This window comes from Pteropus medius, unplaced genomic scaffold, assembly GCF_902729225.1.
Source record: "Pteropus medius unplaced genomic scaffold, Ma_sr-lr_union100, whole genome shotgun sequence".
NCBI lineage: Eukaryota > Metazoa > Chordata > Mammalia > Chiroptera > Pteropodidae > Pteropus > Pteropus medius.
In genome coordinates, this window is record NW_024342471.1 from 4,242,179 (window position 1) to 4,266,566 (window position 24,388).

General features: G+C 44.2%; 2 protein-coding genes across 2 annotated transcripts in view; both read right to left on the bottom strand.

Moving 5' to 3' along the window:
• Nucleotides 1-4,106, bottom strand: part of TGM6 (transglutaminase 6) — a 48,914-nt gene extending 44,808 nt beyond the window's left edge. The window contains exon 1 of the mRNA XM_039863704.1: nt 4,064-4,106. Within this exon, the coding sequence (XP_039719638.1) occupies nt 4,064-4,106 (43 nt within the window). The remainder of the gene's footprint in view (nt 1-4,063) is intronic.
• Nucleotides 4,107-16,147: 12,041 nt separating this feature from the next.
• The window catches only part of TGM3 (transglutaminase 3), a 96,028-nt gene continuing 87,787 nt past the window's right edge, over nt 16,148-24,388 (bottom strand). The window contains exons 11-14 of the mRNA XM_039863907.1: nt 23,852-24,160; nt 21,484-21,641; nt 17,398-17,531; nt 16,148-16,994 (exon numbers count right to left, since the gene is read on the bottom strand). Coding sequence (XP_039719841.1) covers nt 16,847-16,994; nt 17,398-17,531; nt 21,484-21,641; nt 23,852-24,160 — 749 coding nt within the window. The 3' untranslated portion in view covers nt 16,148-16,846. The remainder of the gene's footprint in view (nt 16,995-17,397; nt 17,532-21,483; nt 21,642-23,851; nt 24,161-24,388) is intronic.

The following is a 24,388-nucleotide window of genomic DNA, read 5'->3' on the forward strand; positions in this document are numbered from 1 at the left end:
CCTAGGCTACAGGGAAGGGTGAAAGAGGAGCCCAGATTAGCCCAACTCAGATGGTAAGAGTTCAAAGGCAGCATCTCTGCTTCTTTATGGTAAGACAGACTAGTGCTATGGAGAGATGGGGATGGTGACTAGGAGCAGAGGACCTGATCCTGCCTGAGCCTCCCTGTGCCAGCCTTGGCAATCTCCTGCCTTGGTAGGTCTGTTTCCCCATCTATGAAATGAGAGTGGATAGTAAGGGTGAAGGAGAGTGTTGGCTTGGCCAAGCTCCAAGTCTCTTCCAGAGGAGAACTATGGAGAATTAAACAACAGATCCATCTAAAGAGGAAGCCTGGTTTCAGTTGGAGCCAAAATTATGAAGCAGAAATGCAGACCCAGTGTGGCCAGTCTTTATATGAAAAGCGGCAAGTTTGAATGTTATGTCAGTCTCTTGATTTTCAAATGTTAACAATAAATTCAAACACTTTTAAAACAAAGTGTAGGCAAGATTCAATCCTCCATGGGCCTACTACATCCACCACCTGTTCCTAAACATCAGTGTCCAGGAGAAACTTCTGGAGTGACGATAAGTATGTGTATTTTGGGGGGGCTTTGTTTACAGAGATCCTGCCTAAGGAACATGAATTATTTTGTCTCTAGTAAGAATTTTTGTCTTGAAGTCTATTTTGTCTAATATTAGTACAGCCACTTCAGCTCTTTTTTGGTTAATGTATGCATAGTATGTATTTTTCTGTCCTTTTACTTTCAACGTTTTGTGTCTTTGAATCTTGTAGACAGCATATAGTTTAGTCATTTATTGTAATACATTCTGCCCGCTTCTGCCTTTTAATTGTAGGGTTTAACCCATTTACACTTAATGTAATTACCATTAAGGCAGGATTTGCATCTGCCATTTTGCTATTTTTTTCTGTCCTTTGTCTTCTTTCCGCTATTACTGACTTTGTTTGTGTTAAATAGATATTTTCTAATATACTCTTTTAATTTCTTTGTTGTTTCTTCACTATCGTTTTGAAGTTGTTTTCTCAGTGATTGCCCTGGAGTTACAATTAGCATCTTCACTTAAAACAATCTACTTTGAATCAATACTAACTTAATGGGAATGACGTATAGAAACTACTCCAACACAGCTCCATTTCCTCAACACTGCGTAATTATTGTCATACAAATTGCATTTTTCTACATTATAAACACATCAACCTAGTTCTATAATGATTGTTTTATTCTGTTCTTTTAGGAGTTATTTAGAAAAATTTGATAACATATTTATAACATAAAAGTTGTCATTTTAACTGTTTGTAAGCGGATGCCGAGCCGGGTCCTTAGCATCAGAAGGAAAGTCATAGACAAGGGATGATAGTCTAAAGTGGAGTTACAAAAGAAAGTACTGTCACATGCCAGAGTCAAATCCAGAATGAAGTAGTGACTGGGACAAGTGACAGGTGAGGCCAAGGGATTTGGAGTGTCATAAACATCTGTGTTCTACTCCACTCCTCAACCTCCTCTCATGTTGGATTAATACATACAGTAATAACAAGCTTCCCAGGGGGGCTTTTAGTGTATTCCGTAGGGTGCTGGTTCTGTCTTGAGTGCACATTGAAATCATCTGGTTTCCTGAGTCTGCCTTTGGCTTATTGCTAAATTCTGGAGGCTGGTCCTGGTCTAGGTCTCCCTCTGTTGGTTATCTTTGAGATTGCAGCAGGCTTGGGTCTTTTGTCCTTAACGCAGGCTGCAGCTCTCAGCGACTCGCCCTGTGATTCCCAGAGACGTGGGCCTCTCCTCTGCTCTAGGCAAACCCTGAGAGCTCTGAGCTGAGCCTCAGCCTTGGTCTCTCTTGCTGCCATGAACTCTGATTAACCACTTCTGACCGAAAGGGAAATCAAATCTCACCTCCTTTAAAAGTCTTCCCAATTACCCCCAGGCAGAATGGTAGTGTCCTCCCTGGTACTCTCAAATCTTGGTGCTGTAAGGTAGAGTGGGGAACCTCTTTGACCAAGATAGTGCTTTGATTAATGCTTGACCCTGGGAATAATAATTAAAGCTAATCTTTACTGCACACGTGCTCTCTGCCAGGCACTGTTTTGAGTGCTCAACATGATTAACTTACTGATCATCACAACTCTATGAGGTGGGCACCATTATTATCTGCATCGTACAAATGAAGAAACTGAGGTATAGAGAGTTTCAGTAATTTGCCCAAAGTCATTCAGTCAGTTGAGATGCCGAGCCAGAATCCTCAGGCAGTTTGGTGCACTAAGTAATATTATTTATCTTGTTTATGTGTCCAGGCACTGTTAGCTATTTGATACTCACTATCACATTTAGTTTTGCAGGTGAGAAGTTATGACTCAGAGGAGGAGCAAGAAAATGGAGCAGACCTGGGTTTGCTCCTCTAAACCAGGGTTCCTGTGTTGGCAGAATTCATCAAGTATGTTCAGTGGACTGCTTCGATGCATCTGGAGGCTATACAAGTGCATATGCCTCATGATTCTGAGCCAGCAAGTGTGGGGGATGGGTTATGGGACTCTGCATTTTAACAAGCACCCCAGTTGATCCTGCTTTACAGAAAAGTTTGAGAAAACTTACTGCCCTGCCCCCTCTACTCATTAGAGCAGTGGTCCCCAACCTTTTTGACACCGGGGACAGGTGCTCCTATGAGAATCTATTGCCCGATGATCTGAGGTGGAGCTGAGGTGGTGATGCTAGCACTGGGGAGAGGCCACAGATACAGATGAAGCTTTGCTTGCATGCTCACTGCTCACCTCCTGCTGTGTGGCCCAGTTTCTAAGAGGCCACGGATGGGTGCCGGTCCACAGCCTGGGGGCTGAGGACCCCTGCATTAGAGCACAGTCACCTTAGATAAGAATTACTTGAGCATGTGTTTCTTTCCTTTTTTAATAGATAAAAATGCTTTTGCTGCAAGCACTAAAATCTCTGACAACACAGACATACCTTAGAGATATTTCAGGTTCAGTTCCAGACCACAATAAAGTGAGTATCACAATAAAGCTGTAATCTTGTGAGTAGAGGGTCGTGCTTTCAATTGGTAAAGAATGCAACGTCTGTGGAACAATAAAATGAAGCACAATAAAACAAGGCATGCCTGTAGTGGTTTAAATTCTAAAGACCTTTATTATTTATTTATTAAAATATCCAGAATTGACCAGTCTTTAATCTGGTATAGCAGCTCAGCAGTACCGTGAAGAATCTAGTTCTTTCAAGCTTTCTGTTCTGCTCTCCATGGCTGTTGCCTTTTCTTCTCTATGCTTGTTGCTTCATAGTCCTAAGATGGCTGCTGCAGATCCAGGTATCTTGTTCAAAGTCCCCAGACTTTGTTGCAGCAAGAGCAACATTTAGGCTCAGCCAAGCACGTGGTCTCATTTGGAATTTTTAATTGGAAGCTGGTGGTAAGAAGAAGCAGAGACAATGGAGACTCTATGCTGGGGGACAATGGTGATAGTTCTGGTGGCCAAAATGGATTCTAGTGCCATATTATTATTAGGTCAAGCAACGAAGTCCTCGCTCAGTGGGTTCTGTGATGCAATTTTGACAGTGATGCTGGCTGCATAGCCACCCTTCGCTCCTGCCCACTCTCTAAACCTGGTCTTCCAGCTTCTCCACTTACTCTGTGAGTTTCCTGATGTCCTTTCAATATTTTTCCTCTCCTTGATCCAGCCAGAGTTGGTTTCCATTGTTTGCAAACATGCTTGCCTCATTTAGGGCTCAGTGGAAAGACAAGACTTTCTCCTCAGAGAGGCCTTCCTTGGCCACAGGGGAAGGTAGCCTATTAGCCATCTAGGCTAACACCCGGGTCTTTCATTCATTGCACTTACCACAGTCTTTCAGTATTTTATTTGTTTGTTTACCTGCTTCTGTCTGGCTCCCCTTCTATGTGCCTGACACATAGAAGGTGCTCCAGATGGTTGTGATTGACTGAGTAGATGCTGAGATGACTGATGGATGCATGGATATTTACAGAGGATTGCTTTGGGAAGGGGTTGACCTGAGAGTCACCAGATGGGCAGTTAAGCCCCTTTACCTCAGTTCACATTCTTTCCTCTGGAGTTACCTGGAGTCTCCCACTTCTCTTCCTTCATGATGAGCAAGTACATCATGGACTATGAGAGAGCATCATAAAGAGAAAACCCTATTCTTAAAGAGAATCACAAGGGTTGTCCTTGCCCTGGGTGGAGAGAATGCCTGCCTCCCCAATAAACAGGCACTAGCCAAATGCAGTGGGGAACAACAATAAAATGATATTTAGATAAAAAGGCTATAATTGGCTTTAATGCCTGTGCATAATGCTCACATAGACATTGATAACCCTGGAAATAATAGAGAGATATTAGTGACACTGGGAAATTATTCACCAAGTTGACATGTATTGGAGCTTATTCCAGTTACTATTGATATACAGCAAACTATGCCCAAATTTAGCGATGTAAAACATCCATTTGCTGTTCCTATAAGTGAAGATTTCAGACAGGGCATGGTGAGAATGGCTTGCCTCTGCTCCACAATCTCTGAGGCCTCTGCTTGAAGACTCAATGTAACTCAATGTTTGGGGCTAAAGCTACTCCAAGCTTATTTACTCACATGGTTGGTGGTCTTTTCTGGCTGGTGGCAGGACTCTTAGCTGAGCTTTTGGCTGGCACACTTACATGAGGCCTCTCTATGTGCCCTGGACTTCCTCACAACATAGAGGCTGGGTTCCGAGGAGAGTTTCCTGAGAGAGTGAGCCAGGCAGAAGTCATGGTGTTTTTTATGATCTGTCAGAAGACACATAGCATCATTTCTGCTGCATTCTGTTCATCAAGTCAGTCTCAAAGGACAACCCTTTGAGAAAGGAAGAAATTAGATTCAATCTTTTGATTGAGTCCGGAAGAGCATATGGAATCAGAGCTATTACTATGGCTATTTTTGGAAAGTATCTGCCACAGGGCCACTTCCCCTGCTTCGTTCTACCAAATTGAAATTAACTCTGGCCAGTCAGTGTTCAGCTTTTCCCAGTCCCCATCCACCTGCCTTTCCAGCTTCAGGTTGAGCATTCAGATCGAATCCCCTTGATTACATCTTCTGAAGCATGCTATAGGTGCAGGTTTATTCAATGAAGATAAGAGAAACAGATCATCCGAGGAAGCATGCAGGATTAATGAAACTGCTGTGTTAACACTCCAATTTCATGGCAGTTTTGCATAGCACAACAAATTATGGTGTTCAAGAAGTCAAACATATTGAACTTATTATGTAATGTCACTGAACATATTATATATTATAATATGACATCAATAAATCATTTTATGCACATTTGCCTATGTTTCCGTCCTGTAGATTGGTGATCACTGACAGATAAACAAATAACTGCAAGAGAGTACTGTAGGTTATCATAAAGATATGTTAAAGCTAGTACAAGAGCAGAGACTGGAGAGAAGAACCTGCCCTAAGCCTCTGTTTCCCCATTGGTACAAGGTGCGTAAATAATGTCCACCTTTGAAGGTTGCTGGGAGGAGAAATGACATAATGGCAGGAAGAGCCCTACTACTGTGAAGGCTTCTGGAGACGCTGGTTGACTCTAGCTGTTTGAGGCTGGCTTCTGAGGCAGGTGCAACCAAATTTGGGAAGAGAAGTGGCCTAGATCCAGAAGCAGGGTGGGTGAAGGCAGCTTCTGGAAAGAGGGATTCTTAGATCTCCTGCTGATGGCTCTTTCTCAGTACAGAAATGCGAAAGCCAATAACTAAGCACTACAGAAAAGTAGGGTGGAAGGAGGCATCCAAGAATGCCTCTCATGGGCTGGGTGCCATAGCAGAGGCAGACTTCCTTGAGTTTCTGCATCTTTTGCTTCCTTGTCTCTTTGTAAACCTGTGATGACATTTATCACCGGGTACCTTCTTAGAATTTGTGTAGGTAGTACTGCATAACATAAAGGTTAGGCACTAGAGCCCGTCTACCTGGGTACCAGTGCTGGCATTTACTAACTCTCCTGTGACCTAATTAACTCTCTAAGTCTCAGTTCCCTCATTTATAAAGTAGAGATAAAATTCATTCTTTCCTCAAAGTAGTGTCTAGAGGTTAAATAAACACTTATAAAATGCTTAGAACAGATTTCTGTTTTCCAGCCTGGCCTGTAAGAAGCTTGGAGGTTACCGCTCTGTCCTGATAACAAATAAAAAGTCGAACAAATTGAAAAATCAACGACTTTTCTGAGAACTATAAGAGAAGTGAAGTCATAGAGTAAATTTCAGCCCCCGAATTGGAGAGGCTGACAGGAGAATACAGAGAATCACAACTTATAGGAGCAGAAACCCATGAGCAGCAACCTCCATGAGAATCAGTGCTGGCAAAGGGAAATCTGAACTGTGGACAAATCTGAGAGTTAAAAACTCTGGGAAGACTCAGTCATAGAGAGAAGCCTCCACACTTTTTTTCAGTTTTACCTCCAGGAGCCCTATTATGTTCTCACAGTCAAGATCAGAGAAAAATCCCCACATGCTTCAGGCAGGGGTAAGGGGAAAGCAGCTATTTTGAAATATCTCAGAGCATTCTGTTTTTAACAAGGTCTACCTTCAGGATAAACTATTTAATCAGAGCCAAACCTGCTGGGGTTTTTTCAGAGCCTAACTGACCTGGGGAAGGGAGATACCCAACTTCAGCCCTCACTAGACTTCCATGTGGAAGAAAGGAAATACAGCAAGGCTGCAGACTTTAAGGTTACTATACAAAGGCAATCATTTTCTTATATATCACCAGAGAACAGGTAGAATTTGACAAAAAAAAAACCCAAAACCCATAATACTGTTTACCACCTATACGAATGAAATAGGTATAATTCTAAGAAAATATGTACAAGATTTATGAAAGGAAAACTGCAAAACTGATTAAAAAAAATCAAAGCACCAAATATAGGACAGGCATTCCATGTTCATGGATAGGAAGACTCAATATTGTCAGGATATCAGGTCTTCCCAACTTGATCTACAGATTCAAGGCAATCTCAATAAAAATTCCATTGAGTTATTTTGTGGATATCAACAAACTGATTCTAAAGTTTATATGGAGAAGCAAAAATCCTAGGACAGCCAACAGTATATTTAAGAAGAACAACATCAGAAGACTGACACTTTTCAACTTCAAGATTTACTGTAAAGCTATGGTAACCAAAACTGTGATATTGGCAAAAGAATAGATAAATAAATCAATGGAATGGAATAGAGAGCCCAGAAAGAGCCCCACATAAATACAGCCAACTGAACTTTGACAAAGGAGCAAAGGCAATACAATGGAGCAACGACGATTTTTTTCAACAAAGGGTGCTGGAACAACTGGACATTGACATGAAAAATAATGAATCTAGCCACAGAACTAATACCCTTCACAAAAATTAACTCAAAATGAATCACAGACCTAAGTGTAAAATGCAAAACTATAAAACTCATAGAAGATAACATAAGAGAAAATCTAGATTACCTTGGGTTTGACAACAGCTTTTTAGATACAACACCAAAGATACAATCCATGAAAGAATTAATAAGCTGGACTTCAAAAAATTAAAAATTTCTCATATAGAAACACTATCAAAAGTACGAAAAGATAAGCCACAGACTAGTAGAAAATATTTGCAAATGACGTATCTGATAAAGGATTGTTATCCAAAATATACAAAGAACTCTTAAAGCTCAGTAGGAAAACAACCTGATTTAAAAAATAGGCCAAAGACCTTAACAAACACCTCAGCAGAGAAGAGATACAGATGGCAAATAAGCATATGAAAAGATGCTCCATATATGTCATCAGGGAAATGCAAATTAAAACAACAATGGCCATACCATTTTGCATTCCCACCAGCAATGAATGAGAGTTCCTGTTGCTCCACATCCTTACCAGCACCTGGTGTTGTCAGTGTTCTGGATTTTGGCTATTCTAGTAGATATATAGTAGTCATAGATTGTCTTTTTTATATTTAAAGAAAACGTAGGACAAAAATAAGAATAACATTGATTAACACTCAGGAATCTTATATAGGATTCAGTAAAACAATGAATGTAAAACATTGAGCATAGTATCTGGCACGTAGCAGGCACTCAATGAATTTTTAAAAATACTTAGAACAGTGACTAACAGATTATACACTCTAGATGAATGTTAGATATAACAATTTTTTTCAGTTATTCCAATTAGTCACTTCGTTTAATCATTCATTTTTTTCATTTCGCATCTATTATCTCATTCACTTCCTTAATATTTCATAAATATTTATGAGTGCTTAAACTACACCAGACACTGTGCTAAATGTGAAGGATGTAGGGCTGAAGAAAACATGGTTCTTGCCCAGAGAAATATATAGTCTTAGAGGAGAAGAGGGATAGACATAAGCCCAGGTGATTTTAAGCCAAACCGGCCTAAAAAAGACACGTACACCATGAAGAGAAGCATAGAGAAAGGAGGAACCAGCTATGCTTGGGATGCAGCAAGGTGAGAGGGATGTGGGGAAATTTTCTTGGAAGAGAGAATATTTGAGTGAATGCTGGAGAGAAAATAAATGTTTTCATGAAGATAAGGAATAAAAATAGTAATACCCTTTGCTGCATAACAAACCACACAAAAATGTAGTGACAAACCAACAACCAGTTCTGTAGTTGGCAACTGGGTTAGGCTCAGCTGAACAGTTTCTGTTCGTCTTTATTTTAAATTCAGTTTCTTTAACAGATATGGGGATATTCTGGACTCTTGGGCCTTGATCTGTTTTTCTTGAATGAATTTTGATAGTTTGTGTCTTTTAAGGAATTCGTCCAGTTCATCTAAGTTGTCTTATTTATTAGCACTAAATTGCTCATGATATTCCTTTATTGTTCTTCAAATAGCTGTAGGGTCCCACATTCCTGGTGTTAGTAATTTGTGTCTTCTTTATTTTTTCCTAATCAGCCTGGCTAGAGATATGTCAGTGTTATTTATTCAAAGAACCCACTTTAGTTTCATTGATTCACCATTTTGTTTTTCTGTTTTGTATTTTATTGATTTATACTCTTTGTTATTTCTTTTCTTCTGCTTATTTTGAGTTTAATTTCCTCTCCTCCTATTTCTCCTCCTCCTCCTCCTTCTTCTTCTTTTTAGTTTCCTAAGGAAGAATATGAGTTCATTGATTTCTCTCTTTGTTTCTCATATGGGCATTTTAGTGTTATAAATTTCTCTCTAAACACTGTTTTAACTCTAGCCTACAAATTTTGGTATGCTGTGTTTTCGTTTAAAATACTTTATAATTCTCTTTTTAACTTCTTCTTTAACTCATTGGTAATTCAGAAGGCTTTTTTTTTTTTTTAGTTTCTAAATATTTAAGAACATTCAGAAATATTTATGGTATTGACTTCTAATTTACTTACATTGTGGCCAAAGAACATTGGAACTATTTATAACTGTCATTCTTCTAGAAGAAGTTATTTTATGTAACAATTTTCACCTATTTTGTCTGATATTTGTATATCTATTCCAATTTTCTTTTCATTACTATTCGTATGGTATATCATTTCTCATCCTTTTACATTTAACCTATTTCTGACGTTATATTTAAAATCAGGTTTTTATAGCAGAATATTGTTAACTTTTGCTTTTTAAAATATATTGTGACAATATTTGCCTTTTAATTGAGGGATTTAGGCCATTTATATTTCATTATTAGTGATTATAATAATTAAATGATTATTAACATGTTTGAGTCTCAATCCGCCATCTTGCTACTTTTGTTTTTATCTGTCTCGTCTGTTCTTTGTTCTCCTTTCCATCTTTTCCTGCTTTATTTTTCTATTATTTGAGTATTCTTTATTATTACATTTGTTGAACATATAAAAAAGAGTTTGGAGGTTTAGGTTAGAAATAAACGACAAAGATTTATTAAAGGGTCTTAGAGGCAGCAAACTGGAAACATAACTAGGCAATACCCAGAGTGTTCTGAAGAAGAAAGAAAAGCTAAGAGTTGTTATAGTTAAGTTGTATCCTTGAGAATAATCAGTCATGCATTCTTAACCTTCGTATTAGTTCAAGACAGTTATCAGTCAGATATCAGGTGGTCTGGATGATGGATGCCAGGTTATTTGGAGTGGTTTGGTTGCGTTTAAGTCCTTTATCGAGTAGTCAGAGAGTTATTTGCAGGTTTTATGTATGTTCGGGTACTGGCACACAAGAAACTGATGTATGTCTAGGTATTGACACAGGATGGGAAAATTCAAAAGTTTGAGATCTCAGGGTAGTTAAGACAAGAAAAAGAATTGTTTCCTCATGCCTCAACCTTCATAATGTTAATAATTTAGCAGCTTGGTTAAAATAACTTCCATTTATATTCTGTTTGTCTTCACTCTTTCCTCACATTATACCTACTTTGATGGTTTATTAATCATAACTCTTTGGGTTTTTTATTTGTTTTATTTTCTTTTGATAGTTGCTTTAGATTTACAGTATACATCTTTAGCTTATCAGTCTATCTTCATATGATATTTTATCACTTTATGTATGCTATAAGAAATTTACATCACTATAGTTCAATTTCCCCCTTCCCAGCCACTGAGTTTTTATTTTAATACATTTTACTACTATAATGTTAAAACCCACAACATATCACTATTGTTTTTGCTTTAAATGTAGAGGAGGCCACTGAGTTTCTTAGTGATGTCAATGCCTCTGTCACCAATGCATTCCTGATGGCCTTGGTGAAAGGTGGGTGTATCCTCTGTGCCCTCAGATGGAACATCTTCTGGCAGGGTTGGGGGAGGGTCTCTTGGCCCCTCATAGTATGTCGGGTTCAGCATGTTCACTTCCCTGAGCCTTTTAATCCCTTCCTTTACCATCTGCCATGACAATTTGCTGTTTCACCTTCACTCAACCTAAGCCATCGCTTTTTCCAGACTTTTGGAGCCACAAAGCCATAAGTTTGTATCAGCCCTGGTCCTTGCTAGACTGTTAAATCCTGTGTCACAAAAGAATGGCTCCAGGTCAATGAACTTTCTGTTCAGGTTTATGTTCCGGCCCCCTTGATTAAGTACCCTCAAATCCACTAACCAGTACTTCCCTGATCTTGCTGGCACATGATGGTTAATTTTTGCGATTTCATTGGGGTATAGTCCTTTTATTTCCTTAATTGGCCACACACATCCCCAGTTGAGTTATGCTGCAACTTAATATTATTTATCAGCTTGGAAGCCAAGAGAGGAGGTGAGAGTAAATCCTGAGTAGGACTCCCATTGACTTGCAGAGTTGAGGCTTCTTCATGGTCTTCCCACATGGGAAGATGCTAGATCTTAATAAAAAGTGGGGCAACAATCTCTATAGGCTCTGAGAATCCAAATGAGTCTGAGGATCCAAGATCTTTGAGGGTGTCCACCCAGATATACTCATCCCATATTGCCTGGGACAGTATATGAGATGAGGATGGTGCTCTCGTTCGCAGTTGAGTGGTGAGTGAGGCCTTTCTAAATCACCATAGTAATGTCTGTTTTCTTATGCCATTGCTGGTCAACTATCAGTTGGATCTTTCAGGAAATAGACCCTGAGATGTAGTTAGGAGTTTAAGAGGTTTATTGGTGGATACTGCCTTTTTAAAAGGGGAGAAAGCAGGGTCACACAAGGCAGAGCTCAGACTACGATGCAAATTTGACAAAGCCTCAGCCAACCCAGCCAAGCACCAGAGCAACGATTTCCCACTGGAGAAACTCAATGTTAAGCAGAAATCACCAGACCCTAGTTTCTCTACCAATTCTCTGCCCAAAGCTATCCAGGAAGAGCATGGCCTCAGCTCATGCCGAGATGGAGCCTGAGGGTGTTAGCTGCAGGAAGCTGTCAGCTAATTACACTCCTTGCCGCCCAATAAGTTGTTTCTTGAAGTGAGAACCAACTCATGGCTGACACAAGGCTGGACCAGGCTTTTTCCCATAGAGGTCTTGGGGCAACATTCTAAGAGGGTGAGAACAGAAGCATGCAAGGCCTCTTGAGTCTTAGGCTTCAGAGTTCACCTCACTTCTACCAGGATCTATTGGTCAGAACAAGACAACAGTCCAGCTCAGATTCAAGGGTAAGAAATAGATTTTACCCCTTTGGTGAGAAGGAATGGTTAAAGTTTCAATAAAAGAAGTGTGCTTACAAGGATGGAAGAAATTACTGTGACCATCTTTGCCAACCATCTACCGAGTACACGAGATGTATTAAATCCTTCGTGAAATAAGTTCTATCATTATCCTAATTTTATAAGACAGGAAAACTAGGGAAAGAGAGGTTCAGGAGCTTGATTAAGCTCACACAGCTAGAAAGTGGTGGAGACAAGTTTTGAATGGAGGCAGAGGAAACAGCAAGTGCAGTTCATGATTCTGTATCTTTTCTGAATAATATGCTCCTTGATGGCAGAGACTGTGATTCCTTCATCTCTCTACGCCTGGCTCCTGGTACAGTGCCCAGCACGTGGAAGACTCCCATATCAGTAGCAGAGGTGAATCACTTAGGAAGCCTTTAATTTCAATATACCCAACTAAAAGTGTCTTGAACAATAAGAACATGTATTATTTCACTTAATAGTGGGTCTGGAGATTGGTAGTTTTAGGATTGGTTAATTAAATATCTTACCAGCGTCAGAGCTCTGAGTCACCTTTTTTCTGTTCATTTACTCTTATGCTTATGCAATACCTGCCACTGCTCCAGACATCATTAGTACAGGACCCTACTCAGAGAAAAACGGGGCAGGGCTTCTCTTCCCCAACTTTCTTTTTTCTTCATAAACAAAAATGTTTCTCAAAAGCCTGTCGAAAACTTTCCTTACACCCCATTAGTCAGAACTGGGTGACACGTCCTCCTTCAAAGAATCACTGGCAAAAGAAAAAAAAAGATTGTTATGATGGGTTTAGACCAATGGATTTTGAACCTCAGACAAAACCAAGACTCAATTAGCAAGGAAGAAGAAGAAATGACTGTAGGCCACCAAAATATCTTGACACCTCAGCATAGTGGCTTTGGCTCTGAAAGTAGACAGAAGGGTTTGAACCCCAGTTTCTCCACTTCATGGCTCTGTGATCTTGCACAAATGACTCAATATCTCTGAACCTAAGCTCCCTCAGTGGTAACATGGGGGATGTTAATATCTATCCTACAGGTTTGTCGGGAGGATTAAATCAGGTATTGAATATAAAGCACTTGGTTGACACATATTAAACATTTCCAAGAGATGGTGATTAATTGTGTATTGAATTGTATTACCTCTTCAAATGTGTAAGGGTGGGACTCAGTAAGACTGACAGTTAAAAGAAGAAATAGAAGAGGCTCCCATGAATCACACTGTTCCTTTCAAAGGAGTTATGGGTACAAGTGCATGCCTGAACGTAAACACTCATTCATCTATCAGACCTTCTGTGTCCACTGGATAAGGACTCTTTGTTTGAGTAAAAAATACAGAAATGAAGCAGGTCTGGTCTCTGTCCTTGAAGAGTTCACAAATTAGTCAGAACCGCATTCAGAGTCAATGTGTCAGTGGTGGAGTTGTGCTGCTCAGCCCTCCTTTCAGGAAGGAACTTGCTGATCAGTTGCACAGAATGCACAGTGCACCTGCAGTGCTTCTAAGACTTGCTTCAACTTTCGAGCCAAGACCATGACCTTCCAGGGAAGCCCTAGCCATGAATATGCATGGCCATTTCTGCCTCATGGCAATTTCTGAATGGGAAATCTTTACACTGCAGCCCTCGGTCTTCTCAGAGTGGCACCATGACTCTTCCTACCTTCTGCCTTTTCTTTCACAGATGGCAGACTGGCATCATGGTCTGAAGGCTTAGCCTCTACTCCTGCTCCCACTTCTTTTTTCCATAGGCATCACTCCCCATAACTCTCTTGTACTTCTAATTCCATCTTGACATCCCCAAGGGTCTAACTGATGCATTCTACTTTTTACATCAACCAATTCTCATTGTGAGCCCCTGGCGAGCTGAGATCCGGGTAACTTCCGCTTGGTTCCAAATGCTAAATCCAGTTTCAAAGGGCAGAGTTCTGCTCAGTGAGGATATTTTCAGAAGAGTATGCCTGAATCTCCAGAGGCCATCCTTGAGACAGGACCAGATTTGGAAGGAGTAACAAAGTGATTAAGGATGCAGAAATCAGTCCTGGGAAGAAGGTTTTTCCCACTTTTGGTTTCTACAAGGAGAAATTTTCCCCTGAGCATGTCCCCAGCTTTTCTCTGTCCCTAGGCAAGTGGTAGGGCTTACCTGATATATTAATTTGGGAAGAATAACTAGGTGCGCGTGCCTGTGTGTGCGTGTGTGCGTGTGTGTGTGTGTGCGCGCGCACACACGCATTTGACTCAACTTCAACTTTGCTCCTCTTGGCTCAAGGGTCCTCCGTGCTTCTCTGAGTTTTCTGTCCTTATGGAAGAGAGCATGGCCCATGTCTTGGTAGATCAGGGTAATAAAAAATTCTGGTTACCCCAATTTCTATTCCTCTTCTCTCTATAATGATAGAAACCCTAATTATTAGTTAGGTAAATGTTCATCCAGCTAATGACCACACTTCCCAATCTCTTTTGCAGATGTGGCCCTTGGTGGACACATCACTAAGTTCTGGCCAATGGGATGAGAGCAGAAGTAAAATGTATCATTTCAACTTTCAGCTCTCATATTGTTCCCTTAGTGGGAAACAGGGTGCCCATTGATTTCCTCCTGTTGGATGAACTGTGGACATTTTACCTGCGCTGGAGCAGCCATCTGGAACCACTAGGTGGAAGCTGCAAGTGGAGGGTGACAGAGTTATAAGTCAAGGGAGCCTGGGTCCCTGAGCTGCCTCTTTTGGCTCTTATGAAAGAGGGAAATAAATGCTTGTTTTGTTTAGGACCTTGGTATTTTTGGTTTCCCTGAGATGGCATCTGAGCATATACCTTAACCAAAGCCACCTAATTCTGGGGTTCAGCTAGCAGGTCCACTTGCATCTCACATTATGCTACAGCCTTCAACTTTTCAACTCTACTAGAAATAAATGTAGTATTGTGGCTTCTATTTCTTTGTTTTATTGTTTAAATTCTTTAGAACCCAAATGGGGTGGAGGGGTGTTATTAGATATAAGACACATTTGCCTGGGGTTGGTTAAAAACCCCACATGGATTTTTAATGTAGCACCTCAGGAGTCATTCTCGAGGGCAGAAACCCGAAGGCGGGGATCACAATGTTGTTGATTTTTAATCTCTCGGGACTCAGAGTGGAGGGCTGCTGTGTTGCAGAGACTGGGAGGCCCAGTCGTGTCCTGATTCCAGAGCTGGGGCCTGGTGAGAGTGCCTTGACACTGGGAGCAAGTGATAGATGCAGGTTCTGGTGCTGGCTGCCGCCCACAGGCATTCTGGAGGTGGGAAGCTGAGGCTGGAGCAGCCTGAGATGCAGGAGGAAGAGAGAGGGTGGCTGGGGGCAGCCTGCTCACCCACTGTTTGGTGGGACAAGGAGGTATGAGCTTCCCATGGACCGGTTGGCCCCATGAAAGGGAACTGGGTTCCAGTCATCATGAAAGCATCCTTACTTCCAGCGCAGTGAGAGGTAGCGGGGTGACCCTTCAGGGGCCCACACAGAGGGGCATGTTGCCCACATCAGGAAACATGCATTGCGAAAATCCTGCATTCACATGCTGGCCACACAGAGGGCATCGGTGGCCATGCTGCGCGAGCATCAGTGAAATAGACCTTAGTTTTTTTTCTCCTAATTTTCTCTTTCTGCTCTAACTCTGAAGGACCAAGCAACAGGTGGGAGCAGGGGAGAAATGGACAGTGCCTCCTTTTCCAAGCCTGAGCCAGGCCCAAGCTGAGCATAGGGCGGAAGCTTTGAGCTGGATGTAAAGATGGACTGGTCCCTTAAATTCAGAAAGTGAAGGATGATTGTCAAAATGAGATTTGTCAGCATGAGCATCAGGAAAGCAATGAGATTTGTAGGGTTATTTTAAAGAGCAAAGATGGAACCATCAGAGCATGTGTGTGAAGGCAGAGAACGTTTCAGCTGAGTTAGCCATGCTGTGGCCACTGGAAGCTGCAAGGAGAGGGTTGTGGCACAAGGAAGAAAGAGCTCAGAATAAGCAGAGTTGGACCACCAAGAACACCTGCTGAAGAGTTCCAGCAAAGACTTTGAAGTCCCTTTTCACTCTGATGCCTGTAGAGGGCCTTGAAAGAGAGAGCCTTTGAAGCCTACATGACAAGGAGCTCCCTCCCAAGCAGCTTAATCTATTTTTGGACATCACATTAGAAAGTTTTCCTAAACATCTCCCTAGTTTGGTAACAGAACAAGCCCACTCCCTTTGGATATTGGAACACGGAGAACAAGTCTTCCCAAGGTCATCCCTTCTCAGGAAGGACATGGCCTCAGCCCCTCTCTCCTCCTCCACCGTAGGTGAAGCAGCAGTCTTGTAGAGTCAATGCTGCATGTTTGTGCTCTTTTAAACATTTATTTTGAGTGTCAAGATGTAAGTGCCATGACAGATGGCTAACCATCCCCTCCCCTTCAAATGGCCCAAGGGATTAGCAGGAATGTCCCAACTGCAGACTTGGGATCAGCAAACAGTCCGGACCATCTTCTCCCCTGTATCCATTCAGAGAGTCACTGGGTCAGGTGCCACTCATCCTGCTGCATTGATGGGTATGAGGGCTGAGTGGGGTCATGGGGCTCACAGAGAAGGCACCCACATGGAAAAGCAGCTGGGGAAGTGACCAAGTCTCAGGCCAGGGTGGAGCCAGGCCAGCCTGGGAGTGTGGATGAGGGCGTGTGCTAGAGGCTTGAGCATCTCCTCCAGGCAGCCTTGGGGGACCAGGCTGAACAGGTGAGCCCTGCCCGTTCCATGGTGCCCAAGTTTGTATGGGGGCCACCTGGGCCCTTCACTCGGCCACGTCGACAGACAGCATGGCCTTGATTGCAGGGAATTTGTTGCAAGAGAAGTCAGCGACCAGCTGCTTGGTGCCACTCCGTGTGGGCAGGATCTCAAAACGCACCCGGGACCGCTCCTTGGGGCGCAGGGTTGGCACACTGGAGGAGAAAGGGCACAAGTCAGTGTTGATGTGAGATTCATGGACCTTAAGCTGGATGGGCCTCTGTGGCCTCAAGTCCTGCTCTGCTTGGGGCTAGACAAGGTCATTGCTCCTTTGGCCCTTCTCACTGCTGCCCTGGGTCACTGGGCCCCATCAGTCCTGGGGAATTAGGGGTCCCATGATTTCCCAAATATGCTAAGCCCTGAGGACCAGCTCTAAGCTCGGGTGACCTGGACTTCCCGGGAGAGTAAGTTTGGTGAACGCCCTAAGTAAATGCAAATGTGTATGCGTATGTGCAGATTCTCTAGAGAAGCTCTGTCTGCCCTGCTCGGGGGCTCCAGAGAGGGCCCCTCTGGCCCCTTCCCATTACCCTACATGGGCCCCTCAGGTCTGGGACTCACTCGATCTTGAGGCTGCCCAGCAGCAGGCCACTCCCCTCCACCATCAGCACGCAGTTCTTCACTGGCTCATCCAGCGGATTGGAGAAGAGCATCTGCACATTCACGGGCTTCCGCACCTGGGCTTGTTCCAGCAACTGTAAGGAGAGAGGTTGATGGAGTCAGGCAGGTCACAGGCTGCTTGTCTCACCTGCCACTCGGTAAGAGCTGATGGGGCTGGGCGGGCAACTTGGTGATGGGGAAGATGTCACTGATACGAAGGCAGGGAGGACTGTTTAGTTATCCTAAAGACGAGTGACTTCTGTGCAGGGGGTTTCTAGGAAATTGCTGAGATCTCCATGCTATAGACGGGACACTCTGGTGTAGCGGGGAAGTAGCACTTTGTAGTGGCTGAGAGTACTCTAACTTCTCCGCAAGGTTTACAGGCCCCCTTTCTAGTTCATCCTGGGAAGGGCAACCACTTCTTCCCAGGACAGCCTGGTTCTGCTGTGGTCGCTCTGGGGTTTGGGAAAGGACTCATTCCGTACCTAGTAACAGCATTTTCCTCACACATCCCACTCACTGGTCCTGTTTCTTCCCTTCAAGCCTGGAAGCCCCCTCCCTGAGAGGTCCAAGACTGCTCAGACCAGCTCCTCTCCACAGGACACGGCGTTGGGCCCCCATCTCAATTCAGGCCATTCTCCTCTGATGATACCTAGTCTAGTGGTGTCCTTCTAAACTTCTAGAGCCCAGAGTTTCCCTATGTGCCATGCCATGGTCTGGACAGGGCTCCAACATCACACTGTCCTTGGTCAGGGACCAGAGGAGCCTGGGTTTCCAGTCAGAAAAGCAACCTGGACAATTTGCTGGCTCCCAAAGATGAAAGCTTGTGGTTCTGCCAAGAAGCAGACACAGCTGGGTCTCAACTTTCTCATCTGATAAATGGACTAGTCATTCCTTCTTGCCTCCTTCTCTGAGCTAGGAGGGACTGGATGAGATCATGGATGGGAAGAAAGTGTTTTGGAAATAGAAACTGAAATTATACGGCTCATAGATTTCTTTTCTTCTTTTGAGGACCGCTACAGGGGGCTGCTTTTGTGTTCGGTTTTTCTTTTTCTTTCCACTAATCCTTCTAGCAACCATTTTACAGTAATAGAGCTGTAGTCCAGAGGGAATGAATAGCCAGGACCTCCCTGGTTCCATAGTCTTGGCTTTTCTCACTAGGCCCTGAAATGCCTACCAATAATTTGTGCATAATTGAAACATTTTAGAGACCATGATCTATACCATAATTTCTCCCATGGAACTCATTTAAATGTATGACATAATTTGAAAGATGAAGCATAATTTCATGCCATTGGGTTACAACAAGGCTACGTAAATGGTGCCATATATTTCACATCGATATTTAATTTGAGATTTCCATGTTATTTGTTTTTCTTTCTTTATGGACTTTTACTACCCTGTCTCATTGACCCAAACCTGTACATACATTCAAAAGAGAGGATAAGGACCAACAGAAACCTGTGTCTGATTGTAAGTGGTTCACGGGTTAATAGAAGACATCAGCATTTGAAACAATGTTCAGATTTCATGGTCTCATCCTACACTGTAAGGTCCTCAGAGCTGACTGCCAATCAGTGCCAGATAAGATAATAGGGTTTTACTCGAATTATTATCTTTTCATATAGATTACCCTCATAAGTTTAAAAACCTGAGCCCTGCTCTGAATGAGCTATGCATTGATTCTTTCATTAAGCCAAGGCTGTCTTTATTCTTTAAAGGTCAAAGTAGAGGAGAGAATGTGTTAGGAGGAAATTCATACAGAGATGCCCAAAAGAAGGAATAGCAGATGCCTTTTAACAAGATAAAATAAGGAAGTTCTTCATGGCACATTTCCAGCCTGTCTGTATTCTTATTTCTTTTTTCTAAAATTCTGATTTCTATAGATTTTATAGACTCTTTAGAGACAAAGCAGACTTGATATGGAAATTCAAAAGATGTAGCACAAAGATGTTGAATAAAAGATAAAGCTATCAGAAGGGTTGAGGTTATTGGATAAGGGACTGTAATGGGGAAAAACCTAACTTTATTTAAACACTGATCATTTTAATGCAGAATGTTTTCACAACTGAACTGGCTGCTACCCAGCCCCGTTTCTCAGCCTCAGGAGTGAGAATCATCACTGGGCTGTCCATCATGTTCTACACTGACGGGGCACATTTCTTGGAAATGCCCTGGGAAGCAGGAGAGGCCTTAACATGCAGAGGACAAGAATGGACTGACATGAAAACTCTGTAGGTGGCAAAGAATGAAAGCCTGGAGCCAAGTGTCTGTTCCAGGGGAGAGGGTTGTTTCTGTTTTACAAATGCTGATTATCTTCTAAGACATATGGGGGAGACAGTGAGGGGCCCACTGTTTACATCTGGTAGGAGACTGCATCCAAGCAATTGTACAAATAAAGATATAACCTCGACTAGGGTACATGCCGCGAAGTAAGAGGATAGAGGCTCTAAGGGTGTTTAACTGGGGTCCGGGTCTAATTGGCAAGGGTAGGGGTGAGAGGTGGAATGTCAGGAAAGGCTTCCCTGAGCAAATGACATCCTGCAAGGGAAGTATTTTATCATTCCCATGAAAGAGTTGGAGCAACTGAGACTCAGAGATTAAAGGACTTACTGAGGGTCACTGCTATTAAATAGTGAGGCCTGGATACAAAGTCACAGGCCCAAGGGCTGAACTACTACCTTGCTTTGCTTTCGCCTAAACTAGCTGTCCAGTCACTGGCTCCCTAGCCCCAGAGGTGGGGGACCGTCCTGCCCATTCTGGAGCACAGACTAGACTAACTGAGACAGTGACAGGGCTCAATCGCAGGCTAGCTGCATGAAAGCCGGAGCCCTGGGTCCCCCTGACTTCTGTGTGAGCTCAGGAACCCTTTCAGCTAGGGTGTCCCTTAAGGAGGGGTAGGACCAGGGCAGCCACAATTATGCCAACTCCTCTAGAAATCTGGGGCTTAGAAGTCTGGCAGCATTGTGATGGAACAGAAAAAGGCAATCACCCTCTAGAGAGGTGGGGCAGATGGTAGATACTGCAGACGCCTGATCCAAGAGGCTGGGCTCTCTGTGGGACCTCATGGGAAGACCCCATCTCCTCTGCCTGTCCCTGACTGCCAGCCCCTCACCCCTCAGGTTTGTGCTGTCTGGCTTTGGAGGTCTAAACCCTGGGCTGGGGGGCTGGTAGGGCCCAGGGGCTAGAGAGGGAGGGGCAAGCTTGGAGTTAGTGCAAGTATTTCTGGCCCTGGTGCTGAGGGACGGACAGAGTGGCCCCAGACACTTCCCACAGACCCACAAACCCCTACACATCTGGGCTCCTGGGAGGGAGCCTGGGAGCACAGCCTGAAGCCAGAAGCAGAGATAGAGGCAGCCTCATTCTCAACCACTGTGAAGACGCTGCTGCTAGCTATGGACATGCTTGGATGCCCCAGAAATGGCCCTGAGCTGTGAGCCCCAGGGCCTGAGGTCAAGCCCTGGCTTGGGTAGTAATTGGCTGTTTCTTTCTCCAGTCTGGGTCTTGGTTTACACCTGAGCAAAACAGGCAGAATATGGGAGCATGAGACTACCTCCTAAAAGTCCACAATTCTGTAACTCTGGTATCTAGAGAGTGGAGAGATGCAAGTGAGTTGTGCCCATTTCTGATCTGCTTGACAAACCTGTCTCGGGGCTGGGCTGTGGTCTCCCTGCAGGCACAAGCCACCCCTTGTGCCCCTCTGTGATTCCTGAGCCTGGCTTGGCCCAGAACACAGCAGATGCTCAGAGCTGAGTGGGTGGGCGAGTGAACTGAAGAGTCCCTCCAGCCACTACTCAGCTGGTACCCTCTGTGGGTCTAGAACTGGAACCAAAGAAGACGCAGGTCAATGTGCCTATTTATCTCACCAGAGAGCAAGGACGCAGGTCTGAGTGGGAACTCTTGGCCGATCCATTTGGCAGAGGCTGAACCTGAGCTGGGCTCAGTGCTCTGCTCCTCTCAGCAGAGAAGGACCTTCCTGTGGTCTGGGAGGGCCGTGGCTTACAGGGGCTGGCTGGCTGGGGAGGTGCCCTTTCCCCACCCCTTTACCTCCAGGGTCAGGGTGGGGTTGTCCAGGATGACGACCCTCTCCACCACCACCTCGGCCTCACCGGAGGCCTGGCACACAGCTGTAGTCTGGATCATGTTGTCTGCCTTCAGGTACTTCTCATACTGAGCATACGTGATCTTCACGGGATAATTTATTTCTGGAGAGAGAAGCCAGGGGAGCAGAGTGAGAGGGAGTGGGGTTGGCTTCTGAAACCTTCTTCAGAGCTGATGCCAAGCCAAGTCAGTGTGAGGTGGCTAAGGATATCTGTAGCCCAGGGCCTGACTGAGCCCTCCCTGGGCCAGGTCCTGTGGGAAACATCCCTGTCCTTTGCAGGCTCTAGAGCAGGGACGAGGGCTAGACCAGGACTCTGGCTAGCTAGGCAGACTCCCAGGAGGATGAGCTCACAGGGGCTGAAGCATCCTCTACATCCAGAAAATGTTAGAGGGCAAATTTCCTTTGAAGGGGCAGAGGAAGAATACGAATGTTAACCGATTGCCTAGAGATGATAACAATAATGACAGCAACACAATAACTAGGAAAAAAAGCCAGGGATTGGCAAAATGCATGCTCAGGATCCTCCCAAGTCATCTAATAGCCTGAGATTCTGTTGCAGCAGCATCTGAACCACCTGCCACCTCTGGTCTCGCCTGCTTCCGAGTCATCGGCACACATCGTGTCATTTCTCTGCCATGCCACTTCAAAGATCTTCCGTGGCTCCTCACTGAATGAAGTTCAGACCCCTCAGTCACTGAGGGTCCTGCATCACTGAGCCCAACTCACTTCTCCCTTAAAAGAACGCTCTGCGCTTCTCCTTTTTCCTTCACAGGACTGGCGCGTTATCACCTCTCTGCTTTCCCCAACTTCTCCCCATTTATCCAGCTCCTCTCCAAGCTTCAAGGCCCCTCTGTGGCTCGGCAGGCCACAGGCACCTCTCCCTCCTCTATGATCCAGGGCACTCCTACCTCTCCCTCATGCTGTCATGCTGGGTGGCCTGGGGGTGCCCTGGCAGCCACAGTGTCATATATCCTTTGAAGTAAGGAGGAAGCTGCCTCTGCTTTTAGCACTGGAGAAATTTGCCCTGCCTGCCCCAAATCTGGAGACGACAGGCCCCTGCCTTAGCTGGCCCAACCTCCTCAGACCGTGAGCACTGAGGCTCCCTTCTGAAAACAGAGGGGGACTTAACAGGGTCACCCAGAAAGTAGGTGACAGCATCAGGCCTCTGGGACCACATCGACTGCATCCTCTCCCCTTCCCATTTCATTCTGCTGCCTCTTGCAGAAGTATTATTATTTTTTTAACCATTTCCCTCACATAAATTATTTTTGGTCTACAAAAATAGCTCTTCCCTTAAGCTCTGAAGGTAAACAACAGTCAGGCTAAAATTCTGCCAGAAGTCACGTTGCTAGGGGAATGCTGCCTCTGACAGGTGGAACATGTCTCAGGTTCTCTGCAGACAGACTTCTTTCAAGATGGGCTATATAATTACTCAGTTTTTATTAGTTCCTTCTGTGAAGCAAATCGCCACCCCACCCTTGTTAATCTGCTTTGTAAGTCCCAACTTTTCATAACAGCTTAAGGGATTCTGCCAATGTGGTCACACCAGTATTCTGATCCTTCCATGGCACTGGCCTTTCTCTGCTCCAGCTACTTCCTTCCCATCTGTGCTACCCAGGAGTAAGGAGTCACTGTTCTTCCTAAATTCTCAGACCTCCAAGAAAACCCATCACTGTCATCAGGAAACTCTATTCGCCCCCTGGCATCTGTGGGGGAACATTGGTTGAGGGTTCAAGACTCGGTGGTTGATCGCAACCTTTCTAGGGTCAAACCTGAAAGGTGATTCATTGTGGGGTGGGGGCGTACAGGGGTGGCAGCAATACATCCTAGGAAGTGGGGTGGGGGGTAGCACTGGATTTAGCATCAGGAAACCTAGGACCAAGACCTTGTCATTGCCACTTATTAGCTATGACATTTAATCTCTTAAGCAAGTCACAATCTCTCCAAGCTTCAGTTTTGGCCTCTGTAAGATGGAGATACTGAAATCTGTCCTTTTTAGAATGGTCAAATGAGGGAAGCACTTTGCAAACTGTGGGAAGTAGTATATACCTGTAAGGGATAATTTGGTACATCTATTAATTGACCAAGCCTCCCTCCTTCCTCGCCTCGGGCATAAAAGGATTTGGGTTGGCAGTACCCTAGCTTGCGCCGTTCACTATGGCAGCAACTTCCAAAACTTCAAAACCCAAGGCTTAACCACAGAGGCCCTGTGCTCTCCTCCCTTAGACAATTGAGCCAGTTCTGATAGGAACTCTCCAACCCCAACAGCGACCTTGGTTGCATGGTGCCTCAAGAAGCTGTAGGATGAGTTACCTTCTTCAGGGTCCAGAGATATTGTGACAGAGTCTTTCCACACTTCGTGTACAAGCGTGCCATTGTAGACGATGGTCCAGGCTGTCATGTTCACCGTCACCGTCTTCATATCACTCGTCAGGTTTTTGAGTATCAGGGCCAGGTTGACTTCTTTGCCCACTGTCAGTATGCCAGTGACCTTAAACTTCCCAGAGATGCTGGGCTCCCGTTCCTCATTTTCTATGTTTTCTCCAGACGTTGGGCTGAATGAGCTGCTGGGTTTAAGTTTTCCCTTCGCCTTTTCAAACACTTTTCTTTCCTGGCTAGAACCTGTGTGGTGAGGGGAAGAGAGAAGCATCTTAGGGATGTAGTGGCAACCTGGACAAAGGACAGTGCTCTTCCTGGAAAGGTGGCCTGGGACTAACACTGGTTCTGCTGCTGCACATTCTGGTCCAAGCAAGTGTCCAACCTTTCCGGGTCTCCGTTTCACCCTCTTTAAGGTGAGGCTCCCAGACCAGCTGGTCTATGGTGCTTTTTCAATCAGCTCTAAATTGCCAA